General features: G+C 39.5%; 1 protein-coding gene across 6 annotated transcripts in view; it reads left to right on the top strand.

The window, feature by feature from the left end:
* Ccdc91 (coiled-coil domain containing 91) overlaps positions 1–17,914 on the top strand; it is a 179,445-nt gene that overhangs the window by 26,159 nt on the left and 135,372 nt on the right. For 3 of the 6 annotated variants that reach the window (XM_013033429.1, XM_013033428.1, XM_013033431.1), the window contains 4 exons: positions 11,136–11,224; positions 12,245–12,405; positions 13,971–14,168; positions 14,932–15,036. In XM_013033429.1, coding sequence (XP_012888883.1) covers positions 11,136–11,224; positions 12,245–12,405; positions 13,971–14,168; positions 14,932–15,036 — 553 coding nt within the window. The remainder of the gene's footprint in view (positions 1–11,135; positions 11,225–12,244; positions 12,406–13,970; positions 14,169–14,931; positions 15,037–17,914) is intronic. The other 3 variants (XM_013033434.1, XM_013033430.1, XM_013033433.1) reach the window with 1 other exon arrangement.

Below are 17,914 nucleotides of genomic sequence, written 5' to 3'. Positions count from 1 at the left end.
TCTTTTTGCTTATGTGGTGCTGAGGAATCAAACCCAGGGCCTCATGCATGCAAGGCAAGCGCTCTACCACTGAGCCACCTTCCCAGCCCCTCTCTTAATCATTTTAAAGAGAGGCTATATTCCTACAGATTATTACCCTGCTTGAAATTATGGGTGGAGACTATTTGTTTTCCTTTAGTTGACTTTTTTTCATTATCCAATTATTATTTAGTATACAAGGCACAGGGGTCCCAAGGAGGAACAAAGGAGACAAACATGATGTTTACCTTTATGGATTTTTAAATGAATAAGCTACATTAAAATGAAAAAAAGGTACACAAATTATTTACTGAATTATAACTAGGATGTACTATTGAGGTGTGGAATAGCCTATAGTAAGGGAGACTTAAAGTGAGTGAAGGTAGGCACTGTTTTGTAGCTGGGAGGGATGTGAGAATATATCTGATTCTAGAAAGAAGTCCAGGCCTGTCCTCTCCAGTGATGTGAAGAAGCGCAGTAGGAGGATCACAGTCCAGGTTGGCCTGCACATTAAGCAAGACCCCACCAGTGCAGAAAGGGTGTGGAGACAGGCCTAGCAAATGTAAGGCCTGAGTTCAATACTCATTATTGCCAAAAACATATTAAAAATGTGATATATATTTCTTTAATTTTAACACTTCTTTTCAAAAACAAATATTCAAGGCTATAATTTTTCCTCCTAACTCCTTTAACTTCATCCTGCCATTAAAAAAAAAATCATCCAGTTACAATGGAAGCATTTCTGTTTTAAGATCAACTGATTCAGGTTGGGAAGTGGGCTCAGTCGCAGGGTGCTTGCCTCTCATGCATGAGGCCCTGGGTTCAATTCCTCAGTACCACATAAGCATCAAAAAGCTGGAAGTGGCGCTGTGTCTCAAGTGGTAGAGCGCTAGCCTTGAGCTGAAGAGCTGAGGGACAGCGCCCAGGCCCAGAGTGCAGACCCCACGACCGGACCCCCCACCCCCCCAAAAAAAGATCAACTGATTCCAGAATTATTTATAAAATATTTCTTGCCGGGTGCCAGTGGCTCACGCCAGTAATTCTAGCTACTCAGGAGGCTGAGATCTGAAGATCGCGGTTCATAGCCAGCTAAGGCAGGAATGTCTTGGAGACTCTTATCTCCAGTTAACCACCAGAAAACCAGAGTGGCACTGTGGCTCAATTGATAGGGTGCTTGCCTTGAGCTGAAGAGCTGAGGGACAGTGCCCAGGCCCAGAGTTCAGCCCTCACGACTAACAACAACAACAAAAATAAATAAAAAATTGAGACTCTAGTTCAGACCCAGACATAAGGAACATGATACTTATCAACTGCAGAATATGCTTGTTATGTAAATATTACATTACACAGATGTCATAAACGCTTTCATAACAGTAGATTTATAAACTTATTAAATTTCTGTGTTTTTGTCTACATTGAACTTCTATTACCAGGAGCATTCATATGTACAATATCTGTAAGTTGTATTGAGCTTTTTGTTTTTGTCTGTTGTGGGGTTGAACTTGGGGCCTGGGTGTTGTCCTTGAGCTTTTTTGCTCAAGGTTAGCCCTCTCTCAGTTTGAGCCATACATAGCTCCACTTCCAGGTTTTGATTGGTTCATTGGAGATAAGAGTCTCAGGAGGACTTTCTTGACCTGGCTGGCTTCACACTGAGATACTCACATCTCATCCTCCTTATGAACTAGGATTATAAACTGCTGACACCAGTGCCCAGCTTGTATTGAATTTTGTATCATTATGATTCTGGATTAATTTTTTTTGGTGGTCTTTTTATGTCTCTGAATTTTTTTTCTTTTAAAATCCATTCTGTCTGATAATAAGTGATCAGGTATCTAGTTGGTTTAGAATTCAATTAGTACTTAATTTTTCTGTTTTTCCATTTGATGTACCCAGGGTAATAAGTGTTATTTTACCTATTTTCATCATTGATAAACTGAGATGAAATTATAATTTCAGTTTTCTCTTTTTCGTTCCTCCTCCCTTCTCCTGTCTCCCTGTCTTCCTTTTCCTACTCTGTCCATTTTGAAATTATCAGGGGCTTTCATATTTAGAATGTGTTCTTTCCCTGTCTTCTTCCTTTTCCCCTTCCTCCTTCCCCCACCCCCACCCCCCACTTTCCTGTCTTAGTACATTTGGTAGATATAGCACATTTTCTTTCTTGACTTCAAGGAAGAGTACACTATTTTTAGCTCACTTTATTCTTGAGAATGAAATTATTTGGAGTCCCACATTTATGTGAAGTAGTATACTTGGGTAGGATCCAAACTTTTTTTTTTTTCTCTCTTGGTATGTTAAAAACCAATCTGAGGTTTATGGTCTTGAAGACAAATGTGTTCAAGGCAAAAATGTGTTTATCTTTCTGTTGATTTGCTTACTTAGTTTTTGCCTATATATTTGTATTTCTGATTTATTGTGTTTTCTTCTTTATTATCTGATACTTTTAATTGCTTTCTGTGGGTATTTAGTGAGATATATACTTTTACATATATTTGGAAACAATCTTTAAAACAAAAATAAAGCAAAATTAACAATGTCAACAACAAGACACAGAGAGGTTGTCAACAACAACAAGACCTCTTTACTAGTTGGTGTCTAGCTTTAATTTTTTTTGGGTCCGGTCGTGGGGCCTGAACGCTGGGCCTGGACACTGTCCCTCAGCTCTTCAGCTCAAGGCTAGCGCTCTACCACTTGAGCCACAGCGCCACTTCTGGCTTTTTTCTTTTTGCTTATGTGGTGCTGAGGAATTGAATCCAGGGCCTCAGGCATGCAAGGCAAGCACTCTACCACTGAGCCACCTTCCCTGCCCTAGCTTTAATTTTTTTGAAAGGGAAAGAACTGCATTGTTCTGACAAGTGGAGCATTGGGGCTGTTACTTAGTAGATTCTGATCATTGTCTATTTCTAATCCATGTCTGAGTGTTTTGTTATTACTATAATATATGCTATGGCTTTATTAAAAATGATGACATGTCAAATTAGTGAGCATTAGAATTTTTTTCTTGCATCATGAACTATGTAAATCATAAAGCTTACATGTTTTGATTATTATTAAGAACATTTGGTATCTTTATGTCATTATAAATTATATCTACTTATATATGAGTCTTATAACTTTGCATTTTTTTTGTTTTTAGAAAAATGTTGTTATTGGTCATATTGTCAAAACACAGTCCTGTTTTCTGGAATGCCTTATAATAAAGTCAAATAGTCATACTTTACCCATGTATGAAGAAAGTAATAGTTATTTCTCTTTGTTTACTTCTAGACAGTTAAATTTTCATGTCTCTATCATGTACATTGCATAGTTCCCTGTAAAGCCAGGGAACTGTAAAGAACTTGGCTGAGAGTGTAGCTTTTGCCTTATTCAAATATCTGTCTGAGTGATACTTGGTTCTTTTATTGTTGTTGTTCTTTCTCTTCCCTTCTTCCTCTCCCCCTCTTCTTCCTTCTTCCCTCCCTTTCCTCCTGTCTTGGCCCTGTGAAGCAGCGTCTCTGTCACCTGGTTTTAGTATTGGTTATTTTAAAGGTCGGATCTTGCTTCTTTTATGGATTGCAAATCCTCTAACTTGGGCTTCCCTGCCTAAGTGACACTTCCTGTGAGCCCAGCCTGGTGCTTCCTCTGTAGCTGGAATCATTGCCTGCCTGCCATTGCACCCAGCCATTGCTTTTTTTTTTTTTTTTGCCAGTCCTGGGGTTTGAACTCAGGGCCTGGGCACTGTCCCCGAGCTGCTTTTTTTGCTCAAGGCCAGTGCTCTACCACTTAAGTGAGCCACAGTGCCACTTCTGGCCTTTTCTATTTATGTGGTGCTGAGGAATCAAACCTAGGGTTTCATGCATGCTAGGCAAGCACTCTACCACTGAGCCACCTTCTCAGCCCCCAGCCATTGGTTTTTTAGAATCTCTCCAGCATTTTTTACTGTTCTCAAAGCATGATCCCCTGTTCTCTGTCTCCCCAGTAGTTGGGACCACCACTCCTGGTTACTAGATTCTTAAGTTTGAATCAGTTTTTTTTTTGTTATATTTTTTAAATTGTGAAAATACTGTACAGAAGGGTTACAATTACATGGGCAGGTTATTGGTTCCTTTCTTATCAAGCATTGTAGCCTCCTCCTTTGTTTCCTCTTCCCATCCCATCCTCCCCCTGCCCCCCAGATTCCCCTCCCCCCCACCAAAATTGTAAAGTTCGTTTTCCACATAACGACTTGTACATCTCATTGTTGCAATGGGTCCACCTGTATCCCTATTTAAATGATTTGTTTTTCCCCTTCCCCTCCACAAATTATACCAACATCAAATACAGTGAAAGCAGGGGTTGCAGTTTTAAGTTCATGGGACCAATGACTTTTAGTTTTCATTAAAGTACAGTGTTGTTCTAAGGTTGAAAGTATATGTTTAGGTGGTCAAATTTATTTAGAATAATTATTCATTTTTGGCCATTGCAATATGAGTTAAGATTTTTAGAGGGTAACAAAAAATTGGTGTAATACAATCCATATTATAAGCTTTCCTATGTCTATCCGTTGAATATTGTATGCATATTTTTAAAAGTTTATATGTCATTATTATAGATATTATTTAGAGAAGTTTCAGCTTTTCTTGTTTTAGAATTTAATTGGATAATTTTGTTTTACTTACCTGCTAAAATTTATGGGAATTTAAAGTTTAATTAAAGTTTAGCTTTCCTTAAGGCTAACTGAAGCCACATTTTAGAAGCTCTTAAGTTACTGTGATATATTTACACGTTTAGTAAGTATTATAAATATTCCTATGTAAGACCATGAAAGTGGACACTAAAATTAATGTTTTCAAATGGAAAACACCTTGTGTTCCAATTATGTGTGTGTGTGTGTGTGTGTGTGTGTGTGTGTGTGTGTATTTATTTATTTATTTGTCGGTTGTGGGGCTTGAACTCTGGGCCTGGGCGCTGTCCCTCAGCTCTTCAGCTCAAGGCAAGCGCTCCACCACTTGAGCCACAGCACCACTTCCTCAATATATTTTTAACATAGAAATTCAACATTTCCATAATAATTAAGCTTTTTTTTTTGAGGGAGGGGTGCTGGTCCTGGAGCTTGAACTCAGGGTCTGGGTGCTGTCCCTGAGCCTTTTTTCACGTATGTCTACCTTTCTACCACTTAAACCACAGCTCCTCTTCAGACTTCTTGGTAGTTAATTGGAGATAAGAGTCTCTTGAACTTTCCTACCTGGCCTTGCTTTGAACCATAATCCTGAGATCTCAGTCTCCCGAGTAGCTAGGATTATAAATGTGAGCCACCAGTGCATGGCAGTAATGAAGCATTTTATTATTTACCTATTTATAATTTTTTTCTTTATTCTCATTTATTTATTTGCATCTATTTATTTATTTAATTTTTTTGTCGGTCGTGGGGCCTGAGCTCTGGGCCTGGGCACTGTCCCTCAGCTCTTCAGCTCAAGGCTAGCGCTCTACCACTTGAGCCACAGCGCCACTTCCGGCCTTTTCTGTTTATGGGGTGCTGAGGAATCGAATTGAGGGCCTCATGCATGCAAGGCAAGAACTCTACCACTGAGCCCCCTTCCCAGCCCGTATTTGCATTCTTTTATGCTAAATTTATTCCTGTGCCATGTCTCCATTTCTTCTGTTTCCTGTTGGCTGCCTTGTTCTTGGTGCAGTGTTGTCCTCTGGCTTAGGAGCGTGTGCTCCTTTCCATCTCCCTGTCGCAGGGAGCTTATGCAAGGGTTAATCCTAGAGGAGCTCTGCACATGGGGTGTGCATCTTGAGTGCTTTGTTCTCCTGGAGGTGTTCAGTGGCTTGGGTCTAAGCCTTTCAGTTCAGCTGACTCTGGGTTCTATTTTTTTGGTTTTTGTTTTTGTTTATTGTGAGAATACCGTACTGCGGAGTTACAATTACATGGGCAAGATAATGAGTACGTTTCTTATCAAGCATTGATGCCTCCTGTGTTCTTAAGCATGCGCAGCAGGAATTCAGTGCTCTCTCTGGGCCACCGGTCCTGTGCCAGACCCCACTGTTTGGCCTAGGCACACCCCAATGCCACCATTGTAATGCTGGAATGGCACACAATGCTTCTTTAAAGTGATACCTTTCAGATACTTGGTAGCTTTTTGAATATATATATCCTTGATGGCCTGGGCCATTTCTTTGGTGTTCTTAAAGTGAACACAAAGATTGGAACCTCTTGACTTTATGATTTTGTGGGGTTTTCCCAGGACAAGAGCAGTCATCACTTACAGGAAGAGGAAGCTAATTAAGCATTTTAAGCATCTATAAATGGTGTTGTCAAAAACCAATTTCTAATACTTATTACAAGTTCTATACATACTATCTCTAGTAAAAATTTTTTCTCTTGTTTATGTTTTACTTTTTTTTTGTCAGTTGTGGGGCTTGAACTCTGGGCCTGGGAGCTGTCCCTTTCAGCTCAAGGTGAGCACTCTACCCCTTGAACCACAGCGCCACTTCTGGTTTTCTGAGTGGTTTATTGGATAAGAGTCTCATGGACTTGCCTGCCTGGGGTTGGCTTTGCACCTTGGTCCTCAGATCTCATCCTCCTGAGTAGCTAGGATTACAGGCCTCAGCCACCAGCACCTGGCTTTTTTTACTTTTTAAAAAATGCTTTTTTATACATTAGGTACATACCAGGGGGGATTTCATCATACCAGTTCCATGCATGTGTCCCTTTAGGTACTGTACATGTAGGTATAGATGCAGTCAAGCAACTCACCCCTCCCTGCATCACTCCCCCTGCTCTGCCTTCACCTTCATAATACAACTTCAGCAGACTAAGTTGTTCCATTTTCTTTTGCTAACCATATTCATCTTGTTTCACTCTTGCTAGCCCAATTTCATCTTGATAGTATCCCCCACTCCCAACAGAGCCTGTTTTTCTTTCCTCTCCCCATAAAACCTCTATTGCCGTTGAAGTTGTTCTTTTTTTTCCCCCACCCAATAGGAGGGCTTGAACTCAGGGCCTTGGTGCTGTCCCTTAATTTTTTTTTTTTCCTCAAGGCTGGTGCTCTACTACTTGAGTCACAACTCTACTTCTGGCGTTTAGCCCATTAATTGGAGATCAGAGTCTCATGGACTTTCCTCCTCAGGCTGGCTTCAAACTGATCTGTAGGTATCAGTTTACTGAGTAGCTGGATTACAGGCATGAATGGTCCTTTATGACGTTTCCCTATAGAGTTTTTTTTCTTTTTTCTTTTTGTGTCAGTCCTGAGACTTGAACTCAGGGCTTGAGCACTATTCCTGAGTTTTTTGGCTCAAGGCTAGTGCTCTAACATTTTGAGCCATGGTGCCATTTATGGCTTTTTGGCAGTTAGAGATAAGAGTCTCATGGACTTTGCTGTCTGGGATGGCTTTGAACTGTATTCTTCAGATCTCAGCTGTGCAGCTATGATTATAGGTGTGAGCCACTGATGCCCAGCCAGATTTTTTTTGAAATAAGGGTAATCAGTGAAGTATTCTGTATTTTAGTTTTGCTTTAAAGTTACATTGCCTCTTGTTTATTCAGTTACACAAGTTTAGTAAAAGCAGAATGCAAGGGCATTAACTAGTGGTCAAGGTTTTCTATCCCTTGCCTCAGCCTCTTCTTGTTTTCTATCAAATGAGTTCAGATTTATATCAAATCTTATCTTAGCTATTAATGCAAATTCACTGTCTTATCTTTTGTCTTCTGATTCCTTTATATTCTCTCAGTCTCTCATCTACCTTTCTTTCTCTTGTGTTGATACTGGGGCTTGAACTCGGGGCCACGCTTTCACTGGGCTTTCACCTAAGGTTTGTACTTGACCTCTTGAACCACACCTCCGTTTCTGGTGTTTTTTGCTGGTTAATTGGAGGTAAGAGTCTTTCAGATTTGTGTACCCAGGCTGGCTCTGAACTGTAATTCTCAGATGTCAGCCTTCAGAGTAGTTAGGATTACAGGTGTGAGCCACTGGCACTCAGCACTGATTCATTGTTCATGGTTTCATTATGTAATGATTCTCAAAATGCTGAGTGCATTTGAGTGATCACAATGGGCCCAGCTTGACCAACTTCTTACTGACTGGGGAAAGTACACTTTCATTCTTGTCTCAGCATATTTTCTGCCCCTTCCAGCTGCTACTCTATTTAGAGTACTCTTTTCCATGTCTGCATGTGCATGTAGGAATCATACCTTCCTTATTGTTTAAATTTATTTTTGTGCTGGTATTGGGACTTAAACTCAGGACCTGGGCACTATCTCTTAGCTTTTTTGCTCCAGGCTGGCTCACTTGAGCCAGACCTCCACTTGTGGCCTTTTGCTAGCTAATAGTAGATAAGAATCTCATGGACTTGGACTTTTTTGTCCAGGCTGGCTTCTATCCTTAGATGTTAGCCTTCTGAGTAACTAGGGTTAGGAAAGCTTGTTTTGCATATTGCCAAATGACAACTTCATTGATCCATTTCCTCGTGCTCTTGAACTTATCATGTCCTGTCACTGAGCTAAGTTGTCTATCTAGAGTAGTCTTCTATTTAAACTATGTAAATCTCAGAGACACATCCAGTTTGCCTATATTTAGAGGAGAAACTTTGGCTTAGGGAAGCTTACACAAAGTTGCCTAAGGCTGCATAACAGGGTATTTGCTCCTATGACTTTAACTTGGCAGTCATGTTATGAGGTCACAGTAGTATTGCACAGTATGACCTAATCAAGGAATGGAGGAGCCCAGTGTAACTGGACTAAACTTAACACTTAGCTTGGTATCATTTCTGGCTTGGGCAAGCAAGGTGCTCATTGAGGTGCTATTAACCGAGAAGTTAAAGCATGAGGCAAAGTTGGGCTCTGTAAAATGGTAATGGCTTGATGAGCCTGTTGGGCATCTAAATGGATCTGTTTGCCAATAAGGTAAGCACAGGTAAGTATCTGGATGTGGAGAGAGTTGGGCCAGAAGTTGTTAGTATGATTACATAGGTGGTAATGGGTTTTGAGAGTGCTAATCTACAATTCTGTGTACAGTGCCATGACAGAGAGGAGGGATAAAGGAAACATGAGCCTGAGAGAGCAATAAGACAGAAGGAGTTAAAATGGTAGGCTACATCTAGAGGTCCTTAGCTTTCTAGGCACCAAGGCAAGCATTTCAGTGGAAGTGGAAGTGGAAGTGGTCATCAGGGCTCAGGATCACTGAGGAAGGTAGAAGCTGAGTGCTCATTTGATTTAGCACTAACAGAAAGGACACATGGAGTAAAAACAACAGGGATGAGGGAGAAGATGGAATCAGAGACTAGACACTGTTCAAGTTTGGTTATGAAGGAAAAGGGGTAGAGTAGCTATAGCTTGCAGGAGGGATGGGGCTCCCCTCTCTCCCTCTTTTCTTCTATCTCTCCCTCTCTTTCCCTATTCTTCTTTCTCCTCTTCTGTCTTTCTTCCTTCCCTCTCTCCCTTATTCCCTTCTCTTCCTCTTTCTCCCTTCCCCTCCTTCTTGTTCCTTCTCTCTCAGATTTTCTCTTCTCATTCTCCCCTAACCCTGTCTCTTCTCTTTTCCTTCCTCCTTGTTTTTCTTCTCCCAATCTGCTCTTTTCTCCTCCTTCACTGTTCTCTCTCCCTTTTCCTGTCTTCCATGTGTTCTTTCCTTCCATCTATCTCTAATGTGAGACACTGCAACATTTAATATTATAGAGTGTGAGATCCATGTGGGAGAGCATACCTTGTTTTACATTATAGCTATAAACCTGAGCAACACAGATGTTAAAATATCCTGGTGCTAGAATGGTAGTATAAGGAATTTCTTGGATCCAGGATCATAATCTAGTAGCCTTTATTCTCTTCAATAACCATTCCTATTTTTGAATATATTGTACAAAGGAGTTGCCATTCAACAAAGCAATTTATGAATACAGTACATCTTGGATCAGTGTCATCCCTTTCAATATTCTCACCACTCCTTCCCTCACTTTTCTTAATTTTTAGGTTATTTATTTTTTGCCATTTAACAAAGCAGTTTATATACCTAATACATCATGATCTGTGTCATCCCTTCAACATTTGCAACCTCCTTTGACTTACCCCTTCCCATATTTTTCTTGATTCTGTGGTATATACAATGAATTCTCTTTTATTACTTTGAAAGAATCTTTAAAATAGTGGCTAGAGTAATAGCAACACTATGCTGATGACATTACTGGCCTATTTAAACTTCCATGACAACTGTGCTCATTTCATAGGCAAGTGGATGCCTGTGGTATGTCCCCCAGCCCCAGAGCATGCTCTGAGTCACAGTGGACCCTGATCAATGTGGTGTGCTAATTCTTATACCTTTACAAGTCCATTAGTTATTTTTTAAAAAAAGTTCAGTAGTAGCCAGGTGTTAGTGGCTCACACTTGTAATCCTAGCTATTTAAGAGGTTGTGATCTGAGGATTGCAATTTGAAGCCAGCTTGAGCAGGAAAGTCCATGAAACTCTGATCTCCATTTAACCAGCCAAAAGTGGAGCTGTGGCTCAAGTGGTAGAGTGTTAGCTTTGAACAAAACAGCTCAGGGCGCTGGGTGCTGGTGGCTCACGCCTGTGATCCTAGCTACTCAAGAGACTGAGATCTGAGGATCATGGTTCAAAGCCAAGCTGGGCAGGAAAGTCCATGAGACTCTTAACTCAATTAAACACCAGAAAACCAGCAGTGGCGCTGTGGCTCAAGAGGTAAAGCGCTAGCCTTGAGCTGAAGAGCTCAGGGATAACGCCATGCCCAGAGTTCAAGCCCCACAACCGACAACAAAATCAAAAACAAAAACAACCCCCCTACCCCGCAACAAAACAAAACAAAACAACAGTGGCTCAGGGACAACACCCTGGCCCTCAGTACTGTCAACAACAACAAAGTTGATTAGTAATATTTTTGTTATAATTAAGTTGGAATATTTCCAAATTGTGAAGCTTTCTGTGTCACAAAATGTACCAGTGAATTTTAGAAAAAAATACACAAATTTTTTTGAATTTGAATATTATCTCTTGTTGAAGCTAGAATCTCTTCATTATCTGATATGGCCATACAGACACAGTATTGCCACATAGAAAAAAAAAGATACTTCAATAATAGGCTAGAGTGTCAGTGAGAGTGATAGAGTTTTTAGCTTCTTCATGCTTCATGGCCTTCTAACTGTCTCTCTTCAGGGAACAATGCCATCTCCACTGTGAGCTGCCTTCCAGAGTTTGTGGTAGATCTGCACTGACGTTGCCACTGATGCCAATGTGGAGTAAAGGTCTCTGTGGTTTGGACAAAGAGCGCGTCCACCAGTTCCTCCTCAGTTTCAAGACACCATGTTCATATTTATTTGAATTTTTTGAATAGTTAAACGCATCAATTTTTTTTTCATACTTGGCCATTGACTTTGCTTTAAGGGCCTTTTGTTTTGTTTTTGTGGCCTGTCCTGGAGCTTGAGATCAGAGCCTGCGTGCTGTCCCTGAGTTTTTTTGTTCAAAGCTAACGCTCTACCACTTGAGCCATAGCTCCATTTCTGGCCATTTTTTGGTGGTTAATTGGTGGTAAGAGAGTCTCATGGACTTTCTTGGCTGGGCTGGCTTCAAACTCTGATCTTCACATCTCAGCCTTGTGAATTGCTAGGATTATGGGCATGAGTGCTTGCTCATGACCTTTTTATTTGAATTCTAATCACAGTATAATAATGGTTTATTGTGAAACTAACTGCAAAATTGTGTTTCAGCTTTTATTTTTTTGAATAAGCTATCCATTAAGCTAAAATTTATACTATTAGCAGGAAAAAATCTTTTAATCAAAAAGATAATTTTCTTTCTCCTTGCTCATTTTATTATTAACCATGTTCAGTTGCTGGGTCATAAGGTCCCTGAGTGTTGGAGTGCATCTCTTTCCCTGGCAATGGGCCTGGGCCTGGGCCTGGCACTATAAGGCATTCTGGAGTGTGTGTGTTTTTCCTTTTCAATTCAGTCTTATTTTTCTGGACTGAATGAATGAATATGTAATACGTATGATTCTTTTCTTTGAACTGGGAACACGTTGTGGCAGTGTGTTAGTATATAAACAGTAAGATACGGTAAAACTTTTTTCTTTGGGTCTCATATGGAAAAAGCATGTTAACTTAGAAACCCTGGCTTTTGACTTCTATAGTGGTCCCTGAGAAAGTCAGAATGTCCTGATTTTTTCAGTCTTGTCTCTTTAATTTCCCTTCCCCTGTTCCTTTTCTGTCTGCCCCCTTCCCCTTCATGACCCATCCTGCTGGTTTCCTCTTGCTTATGTTCTCTAGTATCCGGAGTCCACCTTTCAGCAGCTTCTCCCGACCTCGTTCTGGGTCATGAGCATGCATCTCCCCCCACCAGCTGCCTCTCTTCCGACGCGCTCCTCTCTTCACCAGAGAACACACACTCAGACACCAGCATCGATAGCCAGCCTGTTCCTCAAGCACAGGTAATGACAGCATTCATTTTTTCTGTGTATGCCAGTACTGAGACTTGAACTCAGGGTCTGGGTGCAGTCTCTTAGCTTTTCCTCTCAATCCGACTTTCTACTGCCTGAGTCACACCTCTGCTTCCAGCATTTTTCTGGTTCATTGGAGATATAAATCTCACGGACCTTCTCATGGCTTTGAATCTTGATCCTCATGTTTGTGAGTAGCTGAGACTATAGTTATGAGCCACTGGTATTCAGCAAGACACACATGCCTATGTAAGAACTCCTATTCCAATTTCATTAATTTATGGCATGTTTTAAAACTTGTGTGATAGATTTATAATTTCCTTTTCAACGTATTTTCCTGAAAGAAAAATTTGTAGTTATACAAATTCTAATGTTGAGACTAATACCTTGAATTAAACCTAGATTTTTGTGGCACAGTTGAAAAATATTTAAAATTATTTTTGATATATTAAAATATTAATTAAAAATATTTAAGTATCTGTTGTTATGAAAATAGGCTTTAGTTTTTTATATGTGAAAATGAGCTTAGCTTTGATTTTTAACATCTTCAACTCCAAAAGGTGAAATAAATTCCTGTCTTTCCAGGGAATTCTATCATGTTTTCAAATACTAGAGCATCTGTTTTAATTATAGGGTAAAAGACAGCATTTATGGAGTCTGTCTACTGTGATATTTACTGAGCTTGACATTGTGCTAGGCATTGTGATTAGAGTTCCACTTAGATTTCTATAGTGTTATACACATTTTAGTAACCTATTCATTTTGTTGGAAGGTAATGATTAATTTGCATCCCTGATAAATGTCAAACTCAGTTTCTAACTTAAAGTAATAATGGATTTTAGACATATATTTAAGAAATTTTGGGCTGAGAAGGTGGCTCAGTGGTAGAGCGCTTGCCTTGCATGCTCAAGGCCCTGGGTTCGATTCCTCAGCACCACATAAGCAAAAAGAAAAAAGTTGGAAGTGGTGCTGTGGCTCAAGTGGTAGAGCGCTAGCCTTGAGCTGAAGAGCTGAGGGACAGTGCCCAGGCCCAGAGTTCAGGCCCCACGACCGGACCCAAAAAAAAAAAAAAGAAATTTTGATGATCATATATGTGTATATTTAATTGCATGTTTTCAATGAAGGAAGCAGTGGCATTGATCAAGATCATTTTACTCATAAATTGATTTGTTGAATTGAAACTCTGTAAAGATAAAAAAAATTTAGAAAGTAATCCAATTGTAAATCTATTTAAAGATAATAAAGATTAAAAAATTTTAAAGCTGGAAAATGAAAATAATTTAAGCTTTTATGAGCACTACTGGCAAAATAAAAAACACTTTAGACAATAAAGTGGAGAATTTTAGTTTCTGACCACAAAGATCAAGGTGTTATAACATTGTTGATTGACTTAGAATAGGAAATAATTTCAAGTAATTATTACAGCTTAATTTTCAAATATGGTTTCTTATGCCCTTTAGATATTTTTTATGATTAGGTAGATATTAACTCTCTTCTCTGTGTTTCTGTCTCTGCTCTCTCATCTCTTGTGTGTATATTGATGTGTATTAATCTAGCAATCAACACACACCCATCTGGACATCTCCCTTTTCCCATTGGCTCTAACCCACGAGACAAATAATGGAACACTTGCTCTTATGGATGAGTCTGATGATCTTGGAACCAATGTATCAAACACAGAGCTTCAGGAAAAAATTTCCAGCCTGGAGATTAAACTCAAAGTGTCTGAAGAAGAAAAGCAGAGAATTCAAAAGGTTTGTTTACATTTGCCTAAAATAAAACGTCTGAAAGTTAGAAAACTCGAGATTTAATAGAACCCAAAACTGATTAAAAGCTTAATTGTAAGAAAAAAAGATGGTGTGTCTTTCCTTTCCTTGGGTTTAAGTTGAAATCTGTCATATCAAAGTATCAATTGAAAAAATCCTTGGTAAGATACCTCTAGTTCTCAGCTCACGTCTGTAATCCTACCTACTCAGGAGGCTGAGATCTGTGTATCCAGTTTAAAGCCAGCCAGGAGGAAAGTCTTATCTCTACTTAACCACTCAAAAAACTGGGAGAAGAGCTGTGGCTCAAAGTGCCAGCCTTGAGCAATACATGTCAGGGACAGTGTCCAGGCCCTGAGTTCAGGCCCCATGACTGACAACAAAAAGAAGTCTCCAGTCCTACATATGTATTTTGTTGTTGTAAACAACAACACAAACTGTGTATTAGAGCTTGAGCTCAGGGCCTATGGGATATCCCCTTAGCTTTTCACTCAGGGCTAGTGCTCTACCACTTGAATTATACCTACACTTCTAGCTTTTTGATGGCTAATTAGATCTACAAGTTTCAAGGACCTTCCTGCTCTGGCTGGCTGTGAACTGCAATCCTCAGGTCTCAGCCTCCTGAATAACTAGGATTACAAGTCATAAGTCATATTTTTAGCCTTTAAGAAATATTTCCTTGACAGTTATTTTTTATTAAAAAAATTCTAGACCTTTAAATGCTACAAAGTTTGTGCTTGGATTTTTCTTCTAGGATGTGGAATTGTTGATGGAAAAGCATAGCATCTTAGAAAAAGACTTTCTAAAAGAAAAGGAACAAGAGGCCATTTCTTTTCAAGATAGATACAAAGAACTTCAGGTAAATTCTGTATTTCAAATTTAAAATTGAGAACTTTGAACTACGAGCTGTAATTTCAGGAAGTACTCAAATACCTTACGAATTTTTTATCTAGTACTTGCTTAAATAAATGGTAAAATATTGATCAGCATTGATGAAATTAATGGAACTAAATAACCATGGTGTGTGTGTGTGTGTGTATATGTGTGTTTGTGTTTGTGCATGCGTGTGCACGCGCGCACGTGCATGAGCACATGCACCATACCAGGGCTTGAAATGAGGGCCTTGCACTCTAGCTTGCTTTGTCACTTAAGGCTAGTTAATTGAAAATAAGAGTATCACAGGCTTTTCTCTCTGAGTTTGCTTCAAACCCTGATTCTCAGATCTCAGCCTCCTGAGTAGCTAGGCTTACAGGCAAGAGTCAACAGTGCCTTGTGGAAGTCCATCTTTGTAATGACTAGAGATGAAACCTACCTACTCTATTTATTCAATTCATACTTTTCCCTATTCAGGTTTCTACCCAAGTGATCACCACTACCATTATTTCTCTATTGGAATACTGAAGAATCTTCTAACTACTCTTTCTGGTTTTTTTTGTTCCACCCTTACAGACCATCACAGCTCAGCCACTGAGGTCTGTGTAGCACTTACAGGTGCCATGCCATTTCCCTGAATCCTACCAAAAAGCCCAGTTATTGAAATAATATCAAAGCATGCTGTCTTCTATCCCTTCTTGCTTTTTAGTTAGTTTAATTTCTATGTTTGGAGTTTCCCTCCTGCAGATACATAATTGTTATTTTTTCCTTAAATACTATAGTTCTACTGTCAGCTAGCCATTCCTGATAGTACTGGCATCATCCCCCAACCTGCACCATTACTTTCTGCTACTTTTCCTCCCTACCATTTTCAAAGTTGCTTAAAACTGGTTTGTTTGCCTAAATATCCTTACCATAGTTTTCTTCATTAACCTTCCAGTTTATATACTTGCTGTTTTTCCTAAATTTTTCTTTTTCTTTCTTTCTTTCCTTTCCTTTTTTCTTCTCTTTTCTTTTTGCTCTAGCATTTGAGCCACAGCTCCACCTCCAACATTTTTCTGTTTAGAGATAAAACTCACTGACTTAACTACTGGGCTGGGTTTGTGTCTCTGCTTTTGTACTATCTCAGCCTCTTGAGTAGCTGGGATTACATTATAGGTCTGCTGGCTTCCTGTGTTTTTATTTAAGCTAGTAGATGTAAATTGGACAAGATCCCAATACGAATTCCCATTCTTATACCAAAGTAATGTCAGCTTTCCAAGCTTCTTCAGTTTACCGCCTCTCTTTATTCAATTCATACTTTTCCCTATCCAGGTTTTAAACTAGTAAACAATAAATTCAGGTGAATCCAGGAGTTAGTGTTACTTGGCTGTAGGAAGGCTTTATTTGAACACTTTGACACATAAAATAAGACCTGGTATACATGGTCAGCATTCCCCATCCCTCTATCTTTGCCTTTTTTTTTTTTTAATTTCTCCACTCAGATCTCTCTACTTGGAATGTTTTCTCTTCAGACATATTCAGAAGCCAGATGCTGGTGGTTCATGCCTATAATCCTAGCTACTCAGGAGGCTGAGATCTGAGGACTCAGGTTTGAAGTAAGGTGGAACAGAAAAGTCCATGAGACACTTTAGCTCAGATTAACCACATACACACAAAAAGGTCAGAAGTGGTGCTGTGACTCAAACAGTAGACCACTAACTATGAGCAAAAGGCCTTGGGACAGTGCCCAGGCCCTGAGTTCAAGCCCCAGGAATGGTATATACACAAAAAAGGCAGAAATAGGGAAGAAAGGTGAGAATTCTGTCTTTTCCCTGACTACTGGGGACATTGTTTAGTGGATTTACCCCAGAAATATTTAGGAAAATATATTTTAATCTGATCTATCAATTACAAACCTCCAATATATTGAACTTACAGTAACTGGCTTAATATTTCTTAAAAGAGAAGTGCTTCTCAGCTAATTTGATTTTTGGTAGGTCTTGTTGTATTTCTAAATTTAGGACACTAGGGCAAAATATTTTTTAGGCAATGAATAAACTCTTAGGTAGAAAAAGGAGATGAGTAAAGGTATAGGTAACTAAGTTGCATTTTCCAGGTTTGGGTAGTATAGTATAGTATAGGACTATGTGTTAGGTATTCTGGAGATGTGTTTTTCAACAGTAATATTTGGGTTGTCCACGCTTGATTTGGCCAGAATTAGGCTTTATTTATGATTCAACAGAGATTCAGGCATGACTGAATTATATATCATATAATAATATATATGATGTATAATATGATTATATATTATAATTATACTAATACAATAATATACTATAATATACCATCATAAATAACAAAAAGTTCTTTTTTTTTGTGTCCGGTCATGGGCCTGAACTCTGGGCCTGGGCGCTGTCCCTTAGCAATTCAGCTCAAGGCTAGCACGCTACCACTTGAGCCATAGCACCACTTCCGGCTTTTTTATTCTGCTTATGTGGTGCTGAGGAATCGAACTCAGGGCCTCATGCATGCAAGGCAAGCGCTCTACAACTGAGCCACCTTCTCAGCCCCACAAAAAGTTTTTTTATATTTGAATAACCATTTAGCATTTATGTTGGTCTTCACTAGAAAACACTCAAAGTACTCTATGTCTGCGTATTTATGGTCCTTCAAGTATGTTACTATTCTAATACTAGCTGAGTTTGATGGCTCAATGGCTCACACCTGTAATCCCAGCTATTCAGAGAACTGAGACCTGGAAGACTGTAGTTCCAGGCCAGCCCAGGCAGAAAAATCTGAGAGATTCTATCTCTAACTCACCAGCATAAAGCTGGGCCTGGAGACATGGCTTAAGTGATAAGAGGACCAGTCATGAGCAAGCA

Source organism: Dipodomys ordii, unplaced genomic scaffold (genome assembly GCF_000151885.1).
Source record: "Dipodomys ordii isolate 6190 unplaced genomic scaffold, Dord_2.0 Scaffold167, whole genome shotgun sequence".
NCBI classification, from domain to species: Eukaryota; Metazoa; Chordata; class Mammalia; order Rodentia; family Heteromyidae; genus Dipodomys; species Dipodomys ordii.
This window is presented reverse-complemented; position numbering and strand designations above follow the sequence as displayed.